The following is a 27511-nucleotide window of genomic DNA, read 5'->3' as shown; positions in this document are numbered from 1 at the left end:
GTGGCAATAGGTGAAAACAAGAAACAGAGTTGAGAACATGAAAGCCCATCTCCACAGATTCATCTTCTATATGACCATCTGGAGAAGATCACTTCTTCAATGGTTTTATTTCAGGACAGGTTTTCTGCTAAGGTTAATCAGACAAGCATCCACGGCATAAGTGGAAGGGTCTGATTTACTCCAGCCCAGAACCATATCTACTGAAACCAAAGACAGAAAGACATGCATGATGGGGAGCAAAGCCCCTGCCCTCAAGGCAGATACCTCTGCAGGATACAGCTGTTGGAGAACTTTCTTTAGATGTGGGTCACATTGAGCTTCTTTTTATTTCTTCTCCGCTTCGCCCTCTCACAGGAACAACAAAACTGTTCACTCTCACAGACACAAGACAGTAGGAGGTCTGCCTAACACCCACCCCTTCAAAACTAGTCAGAACAGAGCTGTTCCTGAGGATAGCATCAATTGGCAAAAATTTGCAAAAGACTTGGAGACCTCTGGGTGAAGGCATGAAACTGAGTAAGCACAGCCCATCTGTTAGTCACTCACATGTTCAACTGACATCTTATGCAGCAGAAGGAGGTGAAACTCCATCTCCTCCTAAAGCAGTAACATGTTCCACAATGCAGCAGGAATAATTATATCATGCAGACAGTGACACTGGCTCTCTCATGGGGTTACATGATGCCACAGCATGCAAGGGAAGTGCATTAACTCGATCCCTGAGAAGCAGCAGCAACTGGCTTTCCTTTTATTTCAAAACTAAGAATAAATAAATAAAGCAAAATCTGTCCAGATAGGCAGCTAACATGCCTGACAATTACAGCACTCTAGGATATGTTCTGAATTAAATACAGTGCAATCCATGAGAAAGTCAAACAAAAGCAGGAAAATGCATGTAAAACAAAGAGATCAGGCATTTACAGCATGGTGCAATCCCCAAAGGCAAAATGCCTTTAACAGGTCTGAAAATTTCCACCAGAAATCTTGGAAATTCTACAAACCTCTTGGTATCCAACCAAAACAGCCAGGGGAGGAGATGGGGGGGAGCAGACACTGGGGGTCTTTCCCCAGCACAATCCATCAAAATAGGGAATGCTGTTTTCCGTCCGAGCTTTCTCTGAAGGCTCTGCAGAATAAGCCCAGCATTTGTGGCTAACACAGGCTGGCAAAACATTTGGAGGTGCTACTTTGGGATGACAGAGGCACTTGGTACATCTCTGAAGAACCTCTCAGAAAGCCCACACTGTCCCTTCACAGAGCAGCTATTGATGTTTCCTGCCTGAAGCGTTTTCTTTCCCCACTGCTAAATTAGACTGGCCTCATCCAACTTAACCACACTGGAAGATGCTTGGACAAAGGCTACTTCATACTTTTCCATCTATCCATGGTGATTACACATCCCTTGTTACTCGGGGATCTACAGTGGATTCGTCCTGATGGCATCCGTGGGACATAAGGCCATTCCATAATGCCTGTTTCAGAGAGGCACAGGGAGATGAATGCTGCAGTTATGTGGCACAGTAGGGTCATGCAGAGATGTCAGAGCCATGCTGATGCCATGCCCACTGAGGTCAATTAGCTTCTGAGGAAGGCTCATCATTTTACAACAGGGTGCAAGTATTTTGCTTTTTTCCCCAGAGCTGGCACTTCCACAGTCAGCCCAAATGGTCAGGCTGAGTTACCTGGGCATGTCCTAAAAGGCTCCCTGCTGGTCACAGTGAAAATCCTGTCTGGGGAGAAGAGCTGACCTCAAGAGAAGAGCATCTTTCCTTACCTCCTGCAAATTTTTACCTTTACAAAACTCACAAGTGTTCTTCAGACTGCACTAAGCAGCACAAGCCCAACATGTTCCAGTAATAGACACTGCAGTAATAGTGACAATTGCCCTTGGACTATAAGGGGACCAGGACCAAGCTCTCCCCTAACACTGGCCTCCAGACAGCAACAGAACTACATCTGACAGCACCATGTGAGCAAGATCCCATCCTTAAACATGATGGCAATTTTGAGAGCTTCACTGAAAGGCAGCAGGAAGAGCACCAAGGTCACTTCCACTAATCACAGCTTCTAAGAGTTACCTTCCATCTTTCTTCAACACTTTCAAACCAATGATTGAGATACAGCATAGCCCCACAGAGCTTTTGGGGTTTACTAGTGCATTAACCTTACTGAGCCACTCCCAAGGCCACACAGTGTTAGAAACTGCAAGTGCTGCAGGAGCAGCTCAGCCTGGTACAAAGGCTGGATAGGTTATATGGCTTCAAACCCTTCAATCTTTATGAACCTCCTGGCTGATACTGCCAGTGGTGAGCACTGCATTGCAGCTGCAAGCAAGGAGGTGGAGGATGCTTCCTAAAAGCAACACAAAGTCATTAGCAGAGTGCTGACATTAATTACATACTTGCTGTTAGCAAAATCGGGCACCAAACATTAAGGTCAGCATGATCTCCAGACTGGTTTTGTTTTGCCCAGTACTGTCAGATTATCTAGAGAACAGAACTGCTGGATTGCTTCACAACACCACAGATTTAGGACGGCATCTTGCAGGGGGCGCTGGTTCCTCATTTAAGGGTCCCCTTATGTGTCCAGTTGGGCCCCAGAGAGCAACTGGAGTGTCAAAGGCTGTAGAATCACATCTGTCCTGTTAAGCCCTCTTCTACTATTTGGTACTCTTCTCTCAAAAATGTAACTGGTGATTTCATGGGTGTTTTAGGCAGGGACTGGCTAGCCAGCCAGACACCAGTTTTGCAAACTGATCTTTGAATTGGTGCAAAGCCTGGTGCAGAAACACTCTGAAACCTCATTTATATATCTGATGGTCAATAATCTTCCACTCACCAAATTCATTCTCAGAGACCTCTGCTGCTTACACGGTGGTGACCATGGTTTTAACTATAACCTGCTTAATAACACACCCTTAGTTAAACTGCAGTTTTGTGAGCCTGCAAGGCTACCCCCCTACTTACACTACTATGACAGATGAGATTTTAGCTCCAAAAGTATGAAACTTAATCCTTCTGTTTTCATAATCTACATCTTCTCTACAGCCTGTTAGCTCTGCTTGATATATTGTCCCCTGGAAACCACAAGTAACTTCAATATTAAAACCAGAAACAATAGCTCTGAACACAATGGCACATTTTACTTCAGAAACTCCATCTGAAATGGTATCTACTCATCTCTGTAGGACACTGCTTGTAGCTCTGTGGAGATGGAGTAAAGCGACCGCCCAGCTCAGTACAATGAAGAAACCATGCCAAGCACAACATAACCACAGGTTTTAACTCCACACTGGGAAGAGACTCTTTTGTCTTCTTTTCTCTCTCCCTCCACACCCTGAGATGTTTTGCCTGTCTATCTGCTTCCAAACACGTCTCCTGTCTTTGGGGGGATTCAGAAAGGAGTAGAGACAACAAATCCTACCACCTGAGCAGGCAGATGAAGCTGCATGTATAACAGGTACATTGCTCCAGGTCTCAGGGGAGGTAAGCAAGTAGCCAGCAGGACAGGTGGCTTCCAACAGTCCAGAGGCAGCTGCCAGCCTCCATGGTCCCAGTCTTGGTTCCAGGCCCAGGGCAGGCAATTCAGCTCAGGCACTGCCAGGCCCCAGATGCTGGCATCTCTGCAGGACACTTGTCTGGCATATAGAGAGAACAGAGGTGTTCAGCATGCCGGAAAGACAGACTGCAAGCCATGGTTGCCCATTTGGGCTTGCAGTGCAGGGAGGGAAGGATTTAGGGGCTAGAATACAAGAACTAACCCAGGCTTGTAGCAATCTGTCTTTACTGGTGCCTATTGGAATGATATCTCATGGACTGGTTTCTCTTGGTAGACTTATTTCTAGGCAGGGAAGATAAAGTCCACAGGTATCAGGAAAGTTGTTGTAAAGAGACCTTCTATCACTAGCATAACCACACAACACAGGCATCTTAGCTGGACACTCAAACTCAGGCCAGCTCCTTCAGCTGCTGCCCCAATGTGCAGCATGGACACTGTTCTCTCTTTAGAAAAAGGGAGATTTGGGTAACATCCAAATCCTTAAGGTCCATGCCCAGAAGAAGGATGCCAGGGGACCCGCACAGACATCTCAAGGGACCTTGCAGATGGACCACACCATAAGAAAAGACTGCACTGACAGGAGGGACAACACATCCTGCAGGATAAACCCAACCCTGCCACCTTAAAAGGGAGGCTGGGACGGAAACCTTATTTTTGTAAGTAGCGCCTGAGGAGTTTTGTTAATTTAATTGAGAATGAAAGCAAACCCTGGGAAAGTAGATGGGTTTGGACAGCAGCCATGGTGGCTGTGCATGCACTGCTTGGAGCAGGGTGGGCACACTGAGTGTTTATGGGGCCTCCACGTTATGCTCTGCATGCTCACATGTTACTCCAGCATTCTCATTCAGATAATCATCACCCACCCTTGGACGCACCAGTTGTGAACCAGATGGTATTCTGTGTGTTATACCAACTAATCACACACTGTTTGGCAGGGTATTAAAAGCACCAATGGAGGTCTTTCACAACAGTGGAGGTATTTTTGGTCTTTTTTTTTTCTTTTTAATCTCAGTAGCTTTTAAGTGGCACAGACACATTGTCAAGAAATACTGTCAGGGCTATGACTTCTCTGAACTTGCATGTGATAAAACTGCTACAAGTTGTGAGGGACAAACATTACATGGAGACAGACTCTTGCATCCAGAAGGAGATTCCTGCAAGCTCCTTTCTCCCATCAGATTTTCAGCCTGCACCCCCGCTGTGTGGCATTTAGGAGACCTGATGTGGAAGTGTGGTCAGCAGGACCAGATGCAGGAGGTATCCAGCACACTGCTACTTGCCACGTGAAGTGCAGTGTTGCTTTAAAAGCCAGAGTTACTGCACCCTCTCCAAGCCCTGTCACAGCAGTGGCTTCCTGAGCTTTGAGAGTGGCTGCAGATCCACGTGGGCTGCACACCAGCACCCATTGCTTCATAGACAGCTGGCTACATGTGACATGTGACAGTGAGCATCCATGTCTACTCGACTCTAGCAGATGCCCTTCCAATGACACAAGGAGAATCGCATCACCAGGGACCATTTGTACATAACTGGGCACACGTTATGAAAACATCAGTTTGCTCCAGCGTGCCTGGCCACACATGCATGCTGTGGCCAGGTGAAGGATAGTCAGTGATTCACGTGTGTTTTGGTGATGCAAGGAAAGGGTCCTGAGAAGAGCAAGCTGCAGGAAGTACACATCCACAACAATTCACACCATTCAGCAGCTCCTTCCCAAACATTTCTGAGGGGTTTTCTGAGGATGCAGGTGACCTACAAGCTGCTTTGGTGATGTCCACCCAGGACAAGATCAGTGAGGATGCAGATTTCTGTGCTTTTCCACATCTTGTGAGCAGCTTCAGAAGCTGAGTGGAGCAGACAGGCAGGCTAAACAAGCATGGCAGTCACTTGCATTGACCCTGCTGGGCACTGTGCAAACATCCAGGGCTATTTCTCATCCTCCCTATGGGTTTGCACTAATCTATTCTATTCTCTGCATCATCATGCAAAGCCATAAAAAAGGGACATCAGAAGGATTTCCAGAGTGTGGAAATATCCTTGCAGATGTCTTGTAAAGTCCAAGTCTAACCAACAACCTGCATCACACAGCTCTATTCTGCCCTAGCCCCTGGCTAGAGCAGGGAATTAACATTTCACAGACACATCAAACCCCCCATCTCCAATCCCAACCCCTGAAATTACTTAATGATACTTTGTCATAAAAAGTGTTGAGAAACATGGTAACTTGCATCAAAGATATTCAGGCCACATCCAAGCCCTGCAATTCCCTTACAAGAAGCAGCCAGGTTGTTTGATGGCACTGCACTACCTAGACCTTACTGATGGGTTTGTGAGCCCAAATGATCCTCATGTGCTACATAGGGTTATTTACCTGATTAACCTTTAGTGCCTCAGCATTATGGCTGTAAGATAAGAAAGACAGAACTGGGGAGGAGGTGGGAGAAGGAACAACACATCAATTGCTTTCTACCAGGACACATGCAATTTCAAATTAGGCTTCATGTATATACACTGCTGAGGGCAAGATAGACTATTTCAGAGCACAGAATGGTCTGTTTTCCATCAGAAAGCCTCATGGAAGAACAGCTACTGCTAATCTCCCTTCATTATCAGAGGTAGAAAAGGGTATGGGAGGGCAGCAATGACACACCTGTGGCCATCACATACAGGCAAGCCCAGCGCGCCGCTCCTCACCAGCAACCCAGATGCAAAGTTATCTCACTTAATTAGGACTTCCTTTGGGGTGAAACCTTGGCTCAAGTAACTAAACAAATAAATTACACTACCAGACACACAGGCATACACACAAATAACCTATTTTGCTCAGCCAGGTGCAGACAATTGTTTCTAGCCCTTCAGCTGAGGCTGGTGCATGTCTCTCCATGAGGTCAGATGCAGGAGATTGCCATGCTGGCCAGAAACAGAGGAAAACCTGAGTGTAGGTTAAGAAAAACAGAAACAAAACTCAGACAACGTTTTCCCTGCTCTAACAGGTGCAGAGTGGTGATTATACGTGCTTCACCACATGGGCTTTCAACACGGCCTGAGCCTCACACTGCACATCTAACGTGGTTGAGGAGGCTTTGAAATCTCACCCCTGCTTTGAACCTTGCAGATTAGCATCAACGTGGAGAAGGATTTGAAGCTGGAGGAAGATGCTCATATTTCGAAAGCAAGCACCAGCAGGTGAAGGGGCAAGCAAAGGGGCTGTTCTCCGTTACAGGCAGTAAAGAGCTGCTTGGGCAGGCAATCCCCTTGCTTGGATGTGGGATTGAACAGCATTAAACAGTGCATTAAACAGCGCAAATACAACAGAGGCTTGGAAAACAAAATGCCCTTCTTAGCCATATTGAGGCACGCAACAAGGCAAGCTGCCAAACAGCTTCATTTGCCTTTCTGTTAAAACCAATCAGAAGAACATGATTCAAACATCAATACTTCCAATGACAGATGGGCCAGTGCTGTAATAGTATCACATCTACTTAATAGCATCTCTCAAATGTCAAAGGTGGAAAAAGAACTCCAAACTTTATATCCTGAGTCTGAATGTGTCCCTTTGAGGTATTGCTTCCAGATTTGATCCACAGAGGAAGAACCTGTATCTAACACCAGCCAGAAATACTGAGAAAGGAGGGGAAACTAAGAGAAGCAAGAAATACTGCAAAGGGGTTATGGGGCTTATTCTCAGCACAATGCTGACTTGCAGGAGTCTGCCAGGGCCAGGATATGTGTAGGTGCCCTGTGTGCCTGCAAGCAGATGGAAAAAAATAGCAACTCCTGAGAAAAGCAAGAGGAAGGGTGATTTCTGCAAAATCAATGATTTCTAAGTTGCAAAAGGACCATTTTTCCATGCTTGGGCACTTCATGTGAAGGCGATTCTTTTTCCACACTGCCACAGGATTTACAGGCACAACCAACTTCCCTTCCCAGTGAAACCTTTCTAACATTTGCCTTCCCAACTGGGAAGTCTCCAGGAGCAATTATGGTGCCACTGACAGCAGTGAGAACACAAACGCTGTGTGGGCAATGAGTAACTACAAACTGGCTTATATTCTGTACTGAGAGGGTGGTCAAACACTAGAACAGGATTCCTAAAGATGGCTGATGCCTCAAGCCTGTCAGTGTTTGAGAGCATTTGGGCAATGCCCTTAATAATATGATTTAACTTTTGGTCAGCCTTGAAGTGGTCAGGCAGTTGGACTAGATAATTGTGGGTCCTTTCCAACTGAAATACTCTACTACTGAAATCTGTAGGATGGACATAGAGCAAGAATGTCCGTATTTCTGATGTTCAAGATCAGGACAAGCTCTTAAGATGAGAATTTGCTGTGTCCTTTTACTTTCCTTGGGCCAGAATCCAGTATTAAGGTCTGAATTTAAAACTCCACATGAGAACAAAATGATTCCTCTTAAGTTTTCATCATGACCCCAGCGACCATGGATCTGGGCACCTGATGGCCACAAATGCATGTATCCTCTCAAGATCCATGGGAGATGAAAGCTCTTGGAGAGCAGGGAATCAAAAAGCCCAAATCTCTAAAACCCAGCAATTCTGCTTGAGCCAGGGCAGAGAGGTGGGAAACAAACACATAAAACATACAGTGTTCTTCCTTGCAGTCCTTTTGGTGCTTTAACCACTCTCAGAAAATAAGACAGAAGGCAAATAAACCTTATGTGTCATTAGAATACGAATCACAGTTTGTTCAAGATGCAGAAGCATGAGATATCACAGTTAGACTTGCCACCCCCATGAGGAAAAACTTCTCGCAGTGCTGATGGGCTAAAGCACACAGAAATTGGGACTGCAACCTTCCCTGCACGAAGCTCTGCCTTCTGATCTCCCAAGGGCAGTGTAACAGGCAGTGTTCAGCACAAGAGGCTTGATCCTGAAGACACATCCCCATTGATCCCATCTCCTTCTCCTTCACCAGTAAAATGTGGCTAGCAATGTATTCCTTTTAACAGAGAGCTCTCAAGCTTAACTCATCATGGGGAACAAAAGCGACTATTTCTTTCAACTGGTACTCATCAGAGCTTGCAGCTTCTCATGCATTTCTACTAATGCTGCAGAAACCTATCTCTGCTTCGAGCTGGTATGTGCAACTGAAATACAAATACATTAACAGCCCCCCATGAGGGAAGGAAAGGGTTAGTTTTCCATTCTGAAGACTAACTTCCTTGAGACCCTGACATATCTGACATCCATTTTTAAAAATATATTGAAAGGGCTCTCTTTTATAGAGGGACTTTGTTGTGACGTGGAAAATTCACAGCTCTGAACATCAAGCCGTGGGTGGAGGGAGTCTGGCGTATGAATTAAAAATAATGTGGTTGTTTGCAGAAATTAGCGTCACAGATTCGAATCCACACACACCCCCTCCCCTCCTCAAATAATCACCCTGTGAACAGAGGTGGCTTATGGAGCCCTCTGGAAAATGTTCCTCATGGCCTCCATTCCAAACCCAAAATAAAATATATCACATCGCAGCAAATACTTCACCAGGGTGCTGCTCTCTCTTCCCCCCAGCCTACGCCTCCCATTTGTTGCTAATTAAATGCAATAGCAGGTGCTTAGACCACAAGCGCAGTACGGCTGCAGGGAGCACAGTGATTAATCCCCCCGGAATGTCTTCTTGGAGAGCTGCATCTTTCCAGGGATGGGACTTGAAGAGGAAGGATGAGATTACAGGCAAGGGCTGGGTTGATCTTCTCCCGAGAGTCCCGTGAACAGAGGGGGCTTTCGAAGGACGTGTCACCAGAACCATCAGCTTTCTGGGGATGACGCCGGCTCCCATCTGGTTTGCCAAGCCACCTTCTCAGCATCCTAGCCTCTGGGCTGGAGGCATCTCCTTTCTCAACCAGTTGAAACCCATCATCCCAACACAGAGCAGCTTCCCACACACAAAGACATGTGTGGGCAACTCAAATCTTCAGGCAATGATTAGCAACACTGTCTTCGAGGCAGGATGACATCCCAGCCTAATCCTAGGCGAGGCCAGGGTACAGATGCACAATGAACCACGGTGTCAGAGCTAGCCGGGAAAGTCATAGGTCGTGCTTGAACACATGACACATCAGGCCACACTCATAAGATGTTCCTGCTTGCCACCCAGAGGAAATGGGACTAAGCCTAGAGAATAAATTTTCAACAGCAGCACACTCTTTGGGACATGTCCTTGCATCATGACTTCTGGCACACCCATTTACCTGCTTGTCTCCATGCTGCAATCCCATCCACAAATACCTTGGGAACACAGCATGGACTGAACCTGCCTTATTTCCTTCATATAAAAGAAAACGACCCTTGTTGCCACCAATGCCATCACCCAGTTTAACCTGCTGCCACCAGAAATCAAGCAAATCAAAAGGCAAAGGCTGTTTGATTTTCAACAGGATAGGCAATGCACTAGGAAACGAATAGGCATGGAGCAAGAGGCACAGAGGCAGCCAGATCCAAGTGCCCCATCAAACCAGCTTCCCCCTGCACCCTATTCGGGGGCCTCCTTGTTCCACCCCAGATAAATCCTTTCCCTGCTTGCCTCATTTACCTCATTGACTACCAAAGCTCCCTCCCATTCCAGTGTGCCAGTCTCCCCAGAGTGACTTCCCATCAAGGCAAGTTGGGATGACTTCAGTCATCCAAAGGGCAACAGTGATTATTAATGCAAGGGGACACTACAGCAATTGCCAACTGGTATAACATGGTATAACCCTGGAAACAAACTCCTCATCTCTTTTACAAGTTCCACTCCTGGCAGCAAAAGTCCATGGGATCAGGACATCATCTCAAGAATGAAAAACACTATTTATATTTCTGCTGAGCAGTTCACTTCTCTTTGGTCACTCTGCTGATGTCTGACTTCTTCACCAAACCCTGTTAGAAATGGCTGGGGGCTCAGGGAGGAGGAGAGAGAACGTGGTCATTGAGGTCTGGCTTAGCTACTGTAATACAACTAACATTTGGCTCTGTTAAAAAAGACTTCCAGCTGAAGACTTCAAAGCATTTTACAAACATTAATGAATAAACTTTCTCCAGGAGGGCTGATTATAGCCCCTATTTTATGGGTGGATATTTCCAGATAACCGTCCTGCCACACCAGCAGTTTCTCCACTCCTTGTTCCACACCACAGACTCCCCAGCTCCCAATTACACACAAAAAACCCAACCCACATTAAGTTGATGAACTATATTTTGACCTCAGAGTGGAACAGGATTTTACATTAGATTTCTTAACAGTAACAGGAGGGACCTCTAGCCCTAGAGCTCCTGCAGCCCACAGCACACCCTTGCTCAGCTGTATCATCCAGACTAACCTGAAGCTTTGCAGGGCTTTTCTCCAATTTGGAAACACTTATGCAAGGGGAGATGTTTGCAATCATGGCCAGAGACCACCTTTGTGGAGCACATCATGTTTTACTGCTCTAAATGCTAAATCCTACCCTTATGTGCAAGTAAGATGTGTCAGAGACACATCTAACCCTCAGCACAGGAACGCAATCAGCACTGCAGATAGCTCCAGAGATGCAAAGCTCCAATAAAGCCACCAACTTACCAAAAACTGTAAGACAACCTGGGGACTTGTTACAAGGATGCATTCATTTGCCATGTGCCACCCAACAACACATTTTCTTCACCTGAAGACACACAAGTCAGTTTTGCTCAAGCAGCAGCACATAACTGTAGTGACCAGGACAAGCCTGGACTTGTATTTCAAAGCTCCCCAGATTACAGAGAAGCCAAAACATCTCAACTCAAGGGGCTATCTCAAAAGCCAGGGATTAGCCAGATAAAAAGATAAGCCTGTGAAATAATTTTTGCTCCAGAGGGATAAGATATAATTCCTATAAGACAAAACCTTGATCATTAAATTCACCTTAGTTTTTCCAAAGGTTTTTTTCCCCTGTTACCATTTTACTTAGTTCTTTTCTGGTTTGCTTTCCATTCCTTCCCATTCAGATTTTTTTTCTCCCTCACACAGTGTTTTTGTGGTTTGTCCTTCATCCCTCTCAAAACACCTGGCTGAAAATAGCAGCTCAGCAAGTACCACTGGTTTTCTTGACACACCCTTAAAAAACCCAAATACACCAAGACCCAGGCACACAGCACCAATATTGCCTCAGTTTACAAAAAGGCCACTAAATAGGATCAGGGTCTGCCTTTGACTGCACCCGGTGAATCAGAGATCTCTCTGCATCAACACTGATGCTTCATGAATGAATAGAATAGAATAAACCAGGTTGGAAGAGACCTTCAAGATCATCATGTCCAACCTATCATCCAACACCACCCAACCAACTAAACCATGGCACCAAGCACCCTGTCAAGTCTCCTCCTGAACACCTCCAGTGATGGTGACTCCACCACCTCCCTGGGCAGCCTATTGCAATGGGCAATCACTCTCTCTGTGTAAAACTTCCTCCTAACCTCCAGCCTAAACCTCCCCTGGTGCAGCCTGAGACTGCTTGCACTACATCTTTATAGAAATTATCTTGCACACACAGAGATGTCTTCAGAGTCTCTGCTTAGTCCTTTGTAAGCTTGCTCACAGCATCTGACAATCAAGAATTTCTCAACAACTCACTTTGTCCCAAAGCATGAGCCACCTCACAGGAAGGCTGGGCAAGGACTGGCTAAGAAGGGCTTGTAGCAATAGGACTCAGGGCAATGGTTTTAAATTGAAACAGGGTAGAATGTGGTCAGACTTAAAGAGGAAGTTCTTTACAATGGAAGTGGTGACACACTGGATCACGTTGCCCAGGGATGTGGCTGAGACCCCATCCTTGAAGACATTAAAGGCCAAGCTTGATGGGGCCCTGAGCAAGCTGACCCAGCTGGACAAGTTCCTGCTCACTGCAGTGGGGGTGGACAAGACGACCTTAGAGACTCCCTTCCAATCCAATGAATTCTGTGACTCACTGGACTGCAACTCCTCTCTCTGCTGACTTTGCACTTTCACAGAGTCCCAGATGCACCTGAATGAGCCCCACATCCAAGGGCCCATTAGCACCATTAGAATAGTTGCAGTTCACACCAGCCCTGCTGCAGCTGCAGGACTGAACAGTGTGAACTGCTGGTCTGTACCTGCAGTTCCCACCCAGAATGAAGGTCTCAGGGTTTGGACCTAAAAACACAGCAAGCCAGAAACATGCTTGAGGCATGCTTACAGAAAACCCTCCTCTCACACACATACCAAGGGACCATCAATTCTGATACACTTCTCCCAGGCATGGGCAGGGAAGAGCAAATGCCATTTAATGCAGTTTAATGGAATGGCTTCAGAAAACTATGGTTACAGATGCTCATATAGGTAAATGCCAAATGAAGGGTGTGGAGTCAGTGGGTTAATAACCAGGGCAGAACCAAAGGATCTGACATGCTGTAACAGTTCAAGTCCTCCCTTTCCTGCATGGATCCTATAGAGCAGATCCCTCCTTTCCTATCAAAAGCAAAAGGAGGAGAGCGAAGCCCCCAGACTGGCCAGGTGATGTTCAAACAGGGCAGCCTGGAATGAGTGTGCACAAAGCTGTGCTTTCCCCAGAGCACCAGTATTCTCCTTCTTTCTGCATGACTTCACCACTCTTCTGCTCAGGAGCATGGCCCTTCTGTGGGTTTTGCTGCCCTGATCACTCCACTGGAGACCGATCGATGCTTCCCCTGAAGGAGGGAAAGAGGAAATTGCAAGACAGCTCTGCAGTGGGAATATTTGTGTTTGCACGAGACATGAAACCACTCTGGCTGCAGAAAAGGAGAAGCATGCCGTGACTTTAGGCAAGCAGAATGGGAATAAAGTAGAAAACAAACACCCAGCTGGGATGCTTCTGCAGAAAAAAAATCAGTTATTTATGTGCTACAGGGGAAAAGCAAACAGCACCCAATGCTCATAAATCAGGCTGGGGTGAGCCTGATGAGGAGCCTTTCCTACGGCAGGCAGGTCTGCACACAGTCCACAGTAGAAGAGATGCCAGCTGATGCTTTTGTTTGTCCTTAAAGCAAACCCTGGTGTAACAGGACCAAGAGCAATGGCTCCTTCCAGACGCAGCCTTCCCACATAGGAGCTTGTATGCACAGAAAGCCAGGAGGGGTGAGGTGGCAGGGAAAAGAGCCCTGACAGAGCCCTGCATAACCTTTCCATTATGGCTGGGCAATTTTCTATTTGCACTTAAATGCAATAATGTAAATAAACTCCCCATAACCCTTGCAGGGCTATTTAGGACGTTTGTGAAAACAACCAGCTCCTCTCATCACGAGCCAAGGGATGCGAACACAACAGGCACTTCTCATCTTGGTCTCCACACACTTAATGAAAGTGAAGGATTGTATTCCCTGCACAAAAGCAGAATTGTGTTTCAGGGCTGGGGGTGTGAACTCTGTGCGATTTTCCAGTAGTATAAATAATTGAAAGCTGAGTATGATTAGGGGAGAGCAGCAAAGTGTTGGAGGGGGTGGAATTGTCATGCCTGAACTTTTTGGGCTTAGGTATTTTGGGGGAAGAAAGGCCACAGAAAAATCCTGCTGAGGAATTTAATGTTCACACAGAGATTTCAGAACAAAAACTAAAAGGTTGATCTTGATCTGTGGCAAAAGAGGAAATAAACTAATGAAGTGGCACTCAGAGAATTCACTGCCTGTGTGAGAGCAGCCCCAGAGCCCTAGCTTTGGCTGGGGCCAGTCCTGCAGCTGAACTGCTCTCCTGCATTTTATTGTTCCAGCAAACAAAACCTGGAACAAGGTTAACAAACAAGTGGGCTCCTCCCAAGGCTGAGCTGTAAATCCTGCTGTGGAGACTTAAAGGGTTATGACAAGACCTTCCACTACCAGAATAATGGAGTTGAGGGTAGGATAACATAGCAGGTACACATTGAGCCTTGACATGCTCTGCTGAAGAAAGACTTCCAGCCCAGTTTTACTACGATTCTGTATAACACTTTGTACAACACACTGTCCAAGGACAAAGCCAGAAGGCATGTACCCAGTATCAAATTTTTCCACCATGGTTCCCAATTTTTGGCAACTTCAGGCATCTTTCCCAAATGTGTGCTTTCCATTAGCACCATAACCTCACAGGGACTCATGCATCTCTATACATATCAATTTTTAACATGAAATGCAATAAACAGCTATGAAATAGGTCTGAATCCTCCTCAGCTGATGTAAGTCAGCTCAGTTCACTTGGAAGAACTTTACTGTACCCGGGAAAGCCCTTTCCACAACACAGGTCCTCACCATCCTCACAGCCTCCAGGTCAGTGATAGGTGTGGGATATAGGTACTGAAAACAAGGAAAAACTTATCATACAAAACCTCTAGAAAACAAGGGAATAATTCCCATTAAATAACCCTTTTTGGCTGATTTCACTGCTTTCTGTGTAAAAAGCAGGTAAACTAATTTGTTTGTAGGTCCCAAACAATATCCATACACTTAGTCAACCTTTGTCTCACTCTAAAAATACTCTCCCATGAATACATGAGCATCTAGTAATGTGGCATCACTTTATAGCCACCAGATCCGCAGTGGAGAGAAGCTGAACCAGGAACTAACACCACAGCTGAACTTTCACAGATCTTTCCCAAAGCTTACACAGCTTTAGGCCAAGAGTTTTCAGTGCAGGCTTCTGCCCCATACTCAGATGTCCACACATCTTCTAAAATACCCACCCTGCTGGGCTCTTAATAAGGAGTGAGAGTTTATCACTGCTGAGCTCTACCATTGATTGAATTGCAAAGATTCCTCTGACTGTACCTGTAACTATGCAGCCAGGGAAAGCTCTGTCCCAGCTGCCAGGCTCAGACCAATTACTAGAGTCTCCTAATCAGGACACTTCCCATAGCTGCTATTTCAGAGATGAGACAAATGCTGCTTTATGAGCTCTCATTCTGCACCTGAAATGGGGGACACTTTGTAATTTCACACTCCCCTCTGAACTCCTCCAGGCTTCCCTTCACGAAGCAGAGCTGGCAGTCATTATCTTCCCAGCAAGGTCACACACCTTGGAGATGGACTTCCAAACTCTTCCCTGGCTGATGGGAGCACTCAATGTGGGATCCAGGCCTCATACCATGCTGCAGAGCAAAGCCCAAGAATCACCAGAGGCAGCAATTTCCAAAGCACTGCCCACCTGGGACCACGCACTCTGCAGCTGCATGGCACTTTAGGGAAGTAGGGACACAGGCTCTTCTCTTGATAAACAAAATGTACCTGCAGGCCAAAAGCAAACAGTTGAATGATTCTGATTTACTTGAGCAGAGATGTGGGATATGTCTGCATGCATTCACACACCCATGGTCTCCTTAGAGTGATGATGGAAGATGCCCTCTAAGAAGGTGAAGGAATACTAGGAGGAGGTTGTCCATAGTTAGAAGGATGCAGCAAAGAAGTCAATAACCTCTTTGTGATGTCCCAAATCTTTCTGAAAAAACCCTACAAACAACCAAAACAAACAAAAAAAACCCCAAAGCCACAAAAACAAACAAGAAAACCCCACCCAAACAAACACCAAAACCAACACCCAACTCTACCCATTTGTTTAACTACATATAGAGCCTGTAGCTTAATTAAACTCTATTTCACTTCTAGGCTCAGGGGCCTGCATAAAGAGCTACAAATTAAACACTAGAAAAGATGTGCCAGTGTTAAACTTCTGCTCAGAGGCTACAGAAGGCAGTTATTAGCAGACAGTGTATTTCCTTCAGCAGTGTGAGCAGATGACTAATTGTGCAGCCACTCCGGAGTGGCTCAGATTGTTCTAGCAGACTACATGAGGAGATTGAAAGAATGGAGGGAAAAACTCATCTTCAGAGCAGCCTGCCACTTGATGTCTTGCTCCTACAAGATCTTAGAAGTGAATTAGCATTTAAACTGGGTCAGATAATATGAAAGCTTCTTGAAAGTGCAATGAAATGTTTCAATACTACTGGTTCCACACAGAGTACATGAACACCAGGGAAATAAGGACTTGCCAACATCCACATGGAATAATGCCCACATGGTGCAATGACCCCTAAACAGTATCCATTGCAGTCACTGATGCTATGGTGGGATCCAAGACCTGGTATGGTGTGGCAGGGTAATGGAGGAGGGTAGAAGCATCAGAGATGTAGCTCCCAGAGATTCTTGTCCCACACTGCAGTCAGGACAGTCAGAGAGCCCCAGCCCCAGAACCTCCCTACCACTTTGGTGTAACACTCCTGTGAGTGTTCCCGATACTGCAGTTCCTTTTGTGCACAGTGACGAGATTAAGATGGCACCATGGGGCATCAGCAGGAGACTCACCGCTGACTCACAGCAGCTGCCAGAGAAAATAAATCCCTTAATCCTTTGATAGCAAAATCAATTCACTATCTCTACAGAATCTTCAGACCGTCAGGATAAGGTAGCATGGGTATCATCTCTGCTCTCACCTTGACGCCAACACACTCTGAGGAGCTGGCCATCACACATCACTTTCTAAGCTCAGTCTGTGTCCTGGACCACATGGAGCAAGCTGAGGAGCATATTAAAATCAGTGCTGAGCAGCAAATATCACCCTGTAGCCACCATGCAGAAGATTCCCACACAGCTATGGATGGGCAACATTAAAGTGTCAGCTTTATGGCTCAGCAGCATCCAAGTTCAGAAGCACAAAGGGGAGGGTTCCTGGAGGCTGCATCACTTTCTCAGCTGCAGGTTATTTGCTATATTAATTGAATATGGCCACTGTTTTAGCAGGCACTTTGCCATTTCCCCATCATGGCCCTCATCTTTGACGTGTAAAGTCTCTGTAGAAACAAATACTGGAAGCTGAACAGATTGTTTTGCCAAGCAAACATTTAAATAGTGATGGAAATAAGAATTATAAACAATTCCATTTATTCATCGAAGACAAAGATATTACCCTAAGCCAGCTGCTATCATAAGGCACTGAGTGCTAGAAGGAAAAATGGTATTTAAATAGCCTTTAAATTAGCTGAGACAACTATTCATTATTTTTTTTCAGAGGCATCTCAGTTCCCCCAGCAAGCCCTGTTGCTGCCAGCCTTTGCTGCTGGGCTATATTCCCAAGGGCAGGCACTGGGGGGGTTTCTTCCACTGAAAGCCAAGTCTTGCAAGCACGGCTGTGCTGGGAGTTCCAGCACAGCTGCCAAAATGCAGAAGACACAGGCAGCCCTCACAGCTGGCAGCTCAAGGCTCCTCCTGGAAATCTGTTTTTCTGCATCACCTGCAACAAACCATGCTGCTGCTGGCCTCTGTACATGCAGTCTGGGACAGTGTCAGCAGACAACTGGCCGTGTTTACTCGGAAGAAAGGACATGCCATCTCTCCCCAAGGAGCCGGCGCTGACCTTTGGGAACAGACATGTTGACAGAGCCATGTTCAGATTTCCTCTGAATTTTCCCAGGCTTGTTTCAGTTTCAGTCCTGGGCTTAAGGAAGCTGTTTTCAAACCAAACTCTACGTCCCAATTGCTGGAGTAACTCCATCCCCCCAGTCCTGTGACTAACAGGAATGGCCCTGAAGCCAAGCCCTGGGTCTGAACCTCATGGGTCACATATGGAGCCAGGCACCAGATCTGGAAGAGGATTCACAGCAGCTCTCAACATCTACAGCAGGGCCAGGCTGCTGAGGCCCAGTATCCTATAGAGAGGGAATTGGAGCAGGAGAAATTTGATCCTTGCAACCCAGACCATCCTGGCTGAGCCAGAAGAGCCCAGAACAGAGGGAGGCATATGCTTTGACTTCAGAGCTGTTGTCAAAGCCCAGTGCAAGAAACACCAGTAAGTAAAATCTTCCTTTTCTCCTCTTGTGCGTTGTTTCATTGTGCACCCACACCACAGCTTGATGCAGCAACCTTGATGCAGCAACCCTCTACCACGCTGCTCCTTCCCACCTCCTTTCTTGCCCTGTTCTCTCCACCTTCTCCTCCAGATTTCCTGCCTGTTTCCATATGCACCCTCAGATGTACACACGTAGCCCAGCAGAACACTCCCTGAGCTTGTCAGAAGCTGGGAATCTTTTTAGCGCAAACCTCCCACGCCGCAAGAGGGACAAGCTGCATCACGCAGGGAGCCACATCAACAGCCCTCCTTCCCTTCCATTCACTTCCCACAGTGCCAGCAGCTAGCTGCAGGGTAGCTCCTACAGAACAGAGCAGCAAGCATTGCAGAGTGACCCTGATGCTGTGGATGACGAGGTCAGCAGCTCTACTCATCCTGCTAAAAAGGCCTGGTGGGTTGAGGGTTAGGAGTTAGGATTTGCAACAGGAGGGGCACACTTGCTCCGTTGCATTCTTACCTATACACTTCACCACTGATAAATTTAGTGCATGCTTGAGCTTGTCCATTCACTACTCCTGCAGTGCTAAAAGCATGATGAACATTACAACACAAATTATCAGAGGTCCTACAAAAACAGCCATTACCAAGTTAGACTGCACTGGACCATTAGATTTGGAGGTGGGTTGTTCAGTCTAGAGAAGAGGAGGCTAAGGGGAGACCTCATTGCTCTCTACAGGTACCTGAAGGGAGGTTGGAGTAAGGAGGGGGCCAGCCTCTTCTCCTTGATGACAAGCAACAGGACTAGAGCAAATGGTTACAAGCTGTGGCAGGGGAGGTTTAGGCTGAATGTTAGGAAATACTTCTTCACAGAGAGGATTATCAAACATTGCCCAGAGCAGTGGTGGAGTCACTGTCCCTGGGAGTGTTCAAGCGGCATGTGGACCTGGCAGTTAGGGACATGGTTTAGTGTCAGCCCTTCAGTGATGGGTTGAGGGTTGGACTGGATGACCTTTGAGGTCTCTTCCAACCAGACACATTCTGTGATTTAGGACTGTAGGTCTCCACACAGGCAATTGATCCAAATTAGCCAACAGAGTGAATACTCACAATTTCATCAGAATCACATCAGGCCTCAACTCTGCAAGCACCTGGCAGCAATTCCCCCTTTGCTTTGCACCAGAAAGCCAGCCCCCCCAAAGCCACTAGGTTCCTTTTCAAATCACAGTAACATGTTGAAATACAGGGTGCTCAGGAATGTGGCAGAGTTACCACCACCTAACTGGAAATGAGAGCGGGCATTACAGTATTTGGTAGAGCTTGGGGTAACAGAGCAAGAGGTGTTTGTACAGGAGAGATTGCAACGGAAGAACGATCAATAGCAGCAGCATTCAGATGAACTCCAGTCTGAGTAAGAAAAGCAGAGATACAGACAGCAATGACTGTTTTTTTATAGTACTATTTCTGTTTAATGTCCTCTTCAATGTTCAGTTACTCCATTATGGCACTATAAACAATCAGGATGACCCTAGCAATAACAAATGAAGCTCTTGATGTTTTATCGTCAGCCTGGAAACAACTTACATCTCCTTCCGCTCCCTAATAAAATTCTTGATATTCTTTATTTTTTTAGTGTTCTAATTGGCTGCTAGTGAGTTCCTCTTTCTGCACCACTTTGAAGAAAACTTGCTGAGGTCAGCAGACCGCATCGGGCAGATAACTTTTTGCTAACCAATACACAAAGCGAATGTTTGAAGAAAGCCTTGTTTATTTGCCTTTTCAAAATTGTGACATTTCAGACCTCTCCTTGCAGCCAAAATGTCTGTGTGGGTTATTGTGCAGAGAGACAACTATCTGCCTACCTAACATTCCTGCCATGGCTCCAAGCGAGGACGTTGTTTGCGTCTCACACGGCCAGAAACACAGCGTGGGATTACAGCATGCCCCTAAAGCTAGCTGCTGTGTTTTGCCTTGGAGAAAGCTGCATTTCACTATTGAGAGAGAGGTTCTCCTACATATGGAGACCCAGCTGTCCTCATGGGAGCAATGGAGAGGCCAGTATCAGAATGCAGGGTCTGGTCCCTCTGCAGAGGCTCCGGTCCTGTTCATACTCTTGCCTCTACGCACCCAATAACACAGCCATGAAATCAGAGCAGAGCATTTGGAGTCACTGGATAAAATGCAGAAGATGAACTGCTAATGACTCAAGGTAAGCCACCAGACCCAGCATGGCCACTGGGAGGGTGAGCTGTCAGCATCCTCACACTTCTCCACTTCAGTTAATTATTTATGCACATGCTCAGCCACAAATCCCCATCCTGCTAATAACTCCCAAAAGCACTTTCCAGTAAGAAAAATGTGGGCCTTACATCTGTAGATGTCTTTTTACTGCACAGTCATCCCTGCTATCCCAATAAAATAGAGTTCTTCCTCTGCTCCTCTGGGTACAACAGGAGCATTGCTGAACCACCAGCTGAGGACAGGATTCTGTTACCACCAGCAGGAACTCCACCAGCGATGATGGGAGACCTCAAATGGCATTCAGGCAATCTGCCTCACTGAGTCACCAGCGTGGCACGAGGGTCAGCACTACCTACAAGTGATGTTCACATTTCTGTCAGTGGTGGGCACCTCACACTCCACTATTCTGCATCATGGACAGGTGCACAAGAAAGCAGCACTTAAAATATTACATTAGGAGGTGGTGCTCAGGTGCAAATGCCTCCCCAGGGTGAAAGACAATGGATAATTGGACTTGACAAGCAATTTATCATAATGCTTTCATCTATGCAGAGTTAATTCAATACTTTCAATCCTATTTAGTGAAGCATTGGCACCCACATGTACTCTGCTGCCATCACTTGACCCACGCTCAGCAGCAGATGTGACATGGTTGCACAGTTAAATGACTCTGATTAACACTCTGGTTTAATTTAAGCCCATGTTTATAGATCTCTAGTCCTCACTGAAGCAGCACAAGACTGATAATTGGCTTGTGGCATTGGGTCTTGTTTGCTGTACTTCTCACAACTTCATGGGGCAAATTCCAGCTTCAAATCCCATGGTATGTTCAACCTCACTGACCTCCTACTCATCTGGAAAATGATCTGACACCCCATTCAAGCACAGGCACTGCTTCTGGGATTTGAATTCTTGGGACAGAGCAGCCTCGTAATGTCTGCAGTGCCTAAGAAGACTTGTTAGGAAACACTGCAAAAAATCGTAATGCAAGGGCTCTCAAAAACACCCAGCCACTTCCCACAGAGCCAGTCTTTCAGGGAAGGGTAAGCTCTTCTTTAAAGAAACATGAAATTGCAGTGGTGTTATTACCTGTACGCTTCTCTCCTTGTCCCTGGGCAGCCCCTTGGGTTTCCCCATGGGTGCTATCCTGTGTCACTGTCAACACCAGGCATTGCAGCACTGATGAAGTCATTACAAGTCAGCCTTTGTTCCTGTGCTTCCAGTCAAGGGCCAATGAGACACATGCAGGCTTAGGAAGGCCTGAAGTGCAGCTCTGTTGTGGACACAGTGGGATAAGTGGAGCTGGCAGAGACCTGCAGATTCCAGCTGATTTGGACATGGGTGGTACCCAAGAATCGGTCAAGCATTACTCACTGAGCATTCACTTGATATCCTGCTGGAAGGGCCACATGGGGATAAGCAGAGACGATACCAAAGTAGTAATGGTAAGACCATTTGATGGATTATGCTAAGGACACATTACCATGCTCAGTATGAAGCTGCAAATGCCAGAATGGTCCAGGGCTATGTTAGAAGTTCAAGCTTCCACCAAAAATCTGGAAAGTGCAGGTCATCCCTTTATATGAATCAAATTTGCTGTGGAGCAAGAATTACTGCACATCAAGCCAGAGATTTCCCAAAATGCAAGGGTTTCCCTAAGTGTCTTAATCTCTCATCTGCTTTTCCAGTTCCCCTGGCAGACTTCATACGAGTTGTAAATACAAGTTCCAATTCAGTACCAAATGGACATTTCCTTTGCTTTACTCAGGAGATGCCCAGGCAGCATCAAACCCCCCAAAAATGTCATAGAAAAGAAACACCTATCACCACTGGGAGTCTAAAAGAACCTTATGGCAGGCTGATCACACAGGGCCTTGTTTCCATCTTGCAGCTGGGAAACTGAGGCACAGACTGCCACAGCGGCAGACTGTGGAAATCCCAGGGGATGACCTTGGTTTTGGTATCTGTTTGCCTTGCACTGCAAGAGCTAAACAGCTATTGTAGAAGGCTGTCACTGCTCGTGCAGTGGTGGCCCTGACAGGGATCTCTGTGAGGGAAAAGGGTTAAGGAAGGGAATTTTGTTACTTTCTTGTCGTATTTTCTCGTGGGGGGAGAAGCGTTGTGCTTCTGGGAGAGTTTTCCACTGGCGCTAGGCCCCATTGCACTTATCAATGGGACCTTTCAGGACTCACTCCCTGATTGAGACATCATTTCCTGTCCAACACACTAACCCCATTGATAACTCCATGCTCGATGGGAACTTTTCAAACCCTCCAGGAAAGGCCAGGAGACCCAGAAGAACATATATGTGAAAACAGAACTGATGCAAAAAGAAAAAGAAGAGAGAGATAGAAAGTTTGGCCACAGTCTGCATGCTGACAAGACATGTTTGTGACTTTGGAGCTGTGCAGCTTTAGCAGGTACATCAGACACAGAGAAGCCACTGGCATACCCCTCATAGAGGGGTAACTGGCAGGTCTGGCTCTTCAGCCCTGTAAGCAGTAAGAGAGGCACAAGAGAAAGCTTTGAAGAACGTCCCTCTTTTGTCTCCAGTCACACAACAAACACAGAAGCCAGGACTGGGCATAGAAATGGTCCTGTAGTCCACCAGAAAAGCCAGGAGGCTGTAACCAGTACAGCTTGCAAAACGGGCTAGAGACTTCAGATGTTCACACACCAGAAATGACACATGAAGGGGAGCAATGATGAAACTAGGACTCTGCAAGGTATCTCAGATCAGGTACACAAGGGAGGAACTCTGTTTCATAATTTATCATGGTAAAAATGCTCAATCTAGTTTCTCAGAACACAGCCCGGTCACCTGTGGACATCCTTAATACTACCTGTGAGGATATTCTTGACTTCACTTGATATTCTAACTACAGCTCAGTTTCAAGCACAAGCTTCATCTCAAAACTGACATTTTCCCCTAACTTCAGGAGTCTGTGAAACCACAGCTTTTGTTTTCACCTCAGGCAGTTACAGCTTTGCTGTCTACAAAGCTACAATAATGCAAAAGTATCAATGGATCTGGATTACTGCAAATTAGAGCCAGAAAGCCCTCCCTCACCACGCAGGCACCTTGCAACAACAGTACCAATACGAAGTAGTTGATGCCCACACTAAAACTTTGCAGTTTGGACTTTTCCCATTTCCTGGCTTCAGACTTCAGCCAGCATCTGAACATACAGACACAGAATACAGCAAAGGATCCGTACAAAACAGCGAGAGCCAGGACACCGGCTGGCTGGGTAGGTGGTTAGAAGGAAGGTCTGGAAGGTTTCCACTACCATCTCCATTACTGAACTGCTGTGGGAGTCTGTGAAAGCCCCGTTTTCAGCAGTTTGGGTAAGCAGTTTCTTGGGAACCAGAATGTAACTGCTCTTCTGGTTTAAGTGCTTCTGAAATATTTAAAATTAAACCCCTCTTCAATAGGAACCATTCATGAAACTGTCCGCTTGAAGTGTCTTTGTGGTGCAAGTTATGCACTGTGAGCACGCCACCCACTTATCTTATACCCTACAAGGACAAAGCCTAAAAAGTTTCAAGATCATGACATGTAACAGACAAAGCCAGCACAAAGCCTTATTTAGAGGGGCACTTTTAACCAGCTGGAAACACAACTAGAAGTGTGAGTAGAACTAACATTTTAAGTTAGGTAGGACAGACTTACCTGCAGGTCGAAGAACTTGCTGTATCTCCGGTAGATGACTTGGGAAGTCAGGTCAGACCATGTTACATTGATGATATAGACCTGTTTAGGAAAAAGAAAACCCAGGTCAGTGTAGGCCATGAAGTATGGGATTTGTCCAAAGGCTGAACAGTCAGCATAGGTTAATTCCACATCTCGCTGGCTGCTGCTGCTCACAATGAAGAATACAGACCCAGGTGCAGGACTGGCCTAAATTAAAACCACTGCCCTGCTGCAGCTATTAGCAGAGGTCTCAGAAGAGTACCCAGCGTTCTCCCATCTGTCCCTATCAACAGTTCTCACTGATTTTGCCCTCCCTGGGATTAAAGCTTTGAGTGATGGCACATTTTCCAGTCCATGGTAGCACACCTTGCCATCTACCTCTGCCTGTCTGGAGGGTCCCAGGGCCTGCTGCAGGCATGCCTGAGAGAGCTGTTCAACCCCTGAAGGAACACCCTATCATGGACTACTCATCTCCACACCCATGCTCGCTCCAGGTTTTCCTGGTATGAGGAGATGTGACTGTGGCCCTTCCCAGGTAAGACATGACTCCGGTTCGACACAGACATTTGAAGTGAACTTGCTCCTAGGGTGGTTGAGGGATTACAGCTGTGCAACACAGCTGCTTGTGCACACCCATTACATAAGCAACAACAGCTCCATCCCACAACACACAGCCCTTGCTGGGTCACATCATACCACTCAGCACCTCTGACACCTATCAGACTGAATCAAAGGTGATATAAAGCAGGCCAGTGAGAGTGCCATTGTTTTCTTACAGAGTGGAAACAGCAACACAAGCCCAGAACAAGTCCAGGATTTCCTGTGTCCATCCCTAATCCACCCCTCAAAGCAACCATCCTACACTGTTTTGCCAGAAGCTGTGATAAAAAAAAATATCCACACATGCATGCACACATACATGTATGTTTGCAACCCAAATGTTTCATTTTGACCTCCAAAACATTTTTATTTTCATTGAAGGCAAAAATGAGCCAGATTCTGCTCTCTCATGCACTTGCCTTCAGGCCAAATGCTAATCCTGCTACCTTGATGACAGATACACAAACAAGACTTCAGCAAACACAGGATGGAGCCATCAAGCCTGACCACAGAGGGTGACTGCAACACCAATGTAATGGAAATCTCAGCCAGGCCAGCTCCTGGGTCTTTAAAGCAATTTCCATGTTTCACATATGAAGTAAGATAAAGATCTAACTGAGGAAACAGGAAAGCATCCCTCCTCCTTCAGCCTCAGCACTGCAGCAGGAGCCCTCCCTTTTACTACAGACTCAGAATGAAGATCTGGACCTCCAGCAATGGGGGGTGGATAAGCATCACTCTCTGCAGCCACTCTCCCAGGGCACTAGCTCATCTTCCAAAGTGCTGATGTAGAGCTATTGATTTTGTGCTTTCAATCATAACAGGTATTGTAAGAAAAACCTGAGGGGATGTTGAACAACAGGCTTAACAATGCTTTCCCAAGGACCACGGTGGGATTTTTTCTTTCTTCTTTTGGGGTAGGAGACAGGTGTCATTTGATGTCCTGGAAATCATGGAGGTCCTGCAGCCTCACTTTCCTCTCTGCTTTTTATGACCCCATTTGGTCTCTAAGGCAGTTTGCTCCCATTTGAGAACTGGACGTGCTGAGCACAGGCTGTTAAGGAGATCTGGGGCCTTTCAGAGGGCACTGAGGGTAAGGACTAAGAGCCTGAATTTGACTCATATTGTATCAAACTTATCTGCTTCTCCCACCAGAGCGGAGACCAGGCTAGCACAGGAAAGACTGCCCAAGGGTAAGTTCCCCACAAAACCAGGTTATTCCTCTGCTGCATCTTATGTTTCTCCTGGAAAACCAAGCCATCCAACCTCCCACATAAAGAAGGGTGACACCAGCACTGTCCTGCTTCATGGAAGGGAGATAAAACTGCCTAACATGAAGACTTCAGGTCCCCCTTAAAGATCTTACCCATGCAGACAAGCTAGAGGATTCAGAGCCTGGGAAGGAAGCTGCTGTTGCCAATTTTCAGGCCAGCCACCCTAGACTGCAGAGTATTTTTCCATGTGTTTGTTGCAATTAAAAAAAAAAAGAAGTTTGTAGCTTCACTCTGAGCTAATTCACAACACAAATATTTCTACTCCTTCTCTATCCAACAGCTACTTTCAGATGGAAAACCCATTCGATTAAAAACAGATCATGACAGATGGGAGCTGACTAGGATCCAAAAGCAACTTCAGATACTAGCGTTCTGGCCTCCAGTTCTCACAAAGGGGACAAGACAGGGATGGGCCAAACATATTGTACATGCAAATAAAGACTCTATTTTTTCCTTAATTATGTATCTCTTCTCCAGAAGCTAAAAACAAAACACATATGCCACTGATATCCTGTCTTTTTTTAATTTCATGGCATTTCAGGCCATGCTTACTCTTCAGAACTCAAAAACTCCGTGTCCCTAAATTTTTTAGCAGCCTGCAAGTCTGCTTGATTGAGATCTAGTCCCGACAGAAGTTAATAGTCTAGCACTGGTCAGTAGTACAGTGAGTGGCACAACACCTGATCACATGGAAGGGGACAAAGTTGAGTGCAAAGGGATATTATGGGCAAGAAGTTGTATATAGACTAGACTAGAATAGAACAGAACAGAACTGAATTAACCAGGTTGGAAAAGACCTTTGAGATGATCAAGTTCAACCTATCACCCAACACCATCTAATCAACTAAACCATGGCATCAAGCACCCCATCAAGTCTCTTTTTAAATACCTTCAGTGATGGTGATTCCACCACCTCCCTGGGCAGCCCATTCCAATGGCCAATCACTCCTTCTATGAAGAATTTCTTCCTAACATCCAGCCTAAACCTCCCCTGGTGCAGCTTGAGACTGTGTCTTCTTGTTCTGGTGCTGGTTGCCTGGGAGAAGAGACCGACCCCCACCTGGCTACAACCTCCTTTCAGGTAGTTGTAGACAGCAAGAAGGTCTCCCCTGAGCCTCCTCTTCTCCAGGCTAAGCAACCCCAGCTCCCTCAGCCTCTCCTCACAGGGCTGTGCTCCAAACCCCTCCCCAGCTTTGTTGCCCTTCTCTGGACATGTTCCAGCAACTAAACATCTTTCCTAAACGGAGGGGCCCAGTACTCAAAGTGTGGCCTAACCAGTGCTGAGTACAGGGGCAGAATGGTTTCCCTACTCCTGCTGGCACACTATTCCTGATACAGGCCAGAATGTAATTTGCCTTCTTGACCACCTGGGCACACTGCTGGCTCATGTTCAGCCT

At 46.3% G+C, this 27511-nt stretch overlaps 1 protein-coding gene across 2 annotated transcripts in view; it reads right to left on the bottom strand.

Moving 5' to 3' along the window:
• The window catches only part of SH3PXD2A (SH3 and PX domains 2A), a 261000-nt gene that overhangs the window by 191336 nt on the left and 42153 nt on the right, over positions 1 to 27511 (bottom strand). For both annotated transcript variants that reach the window (XM_054163352.1, XM_054163353.1), the window contains exon 2: positions 24220 to 24300. In XM_054163352.1, the coding sequence (XP_054019327.1) occupies positions 24220 to 24300 (81 nt within the window). The remainder of the gene's footprint in view (positions 1 to 24219; positions 24301 to 27511) is intronic.

The sequence above is a fragment of the Dryobates pubescens genome, chromosome 8 (assembly GCF_014839835.1).
Source record: "Dryobates pubescens isolate bDryPub1 chromosome 8, bDryPub1.pri, whole genome shotgun sequence".
Lineage (NCBI taxonomy): Eukaryota > Metazoa > Chordata > Aves > Piciformes > Picidae > Dryobates > Dryobates pubescens.
This window is presented reverse-complemented; position numbering and strand designations above follow the sequence as displayed.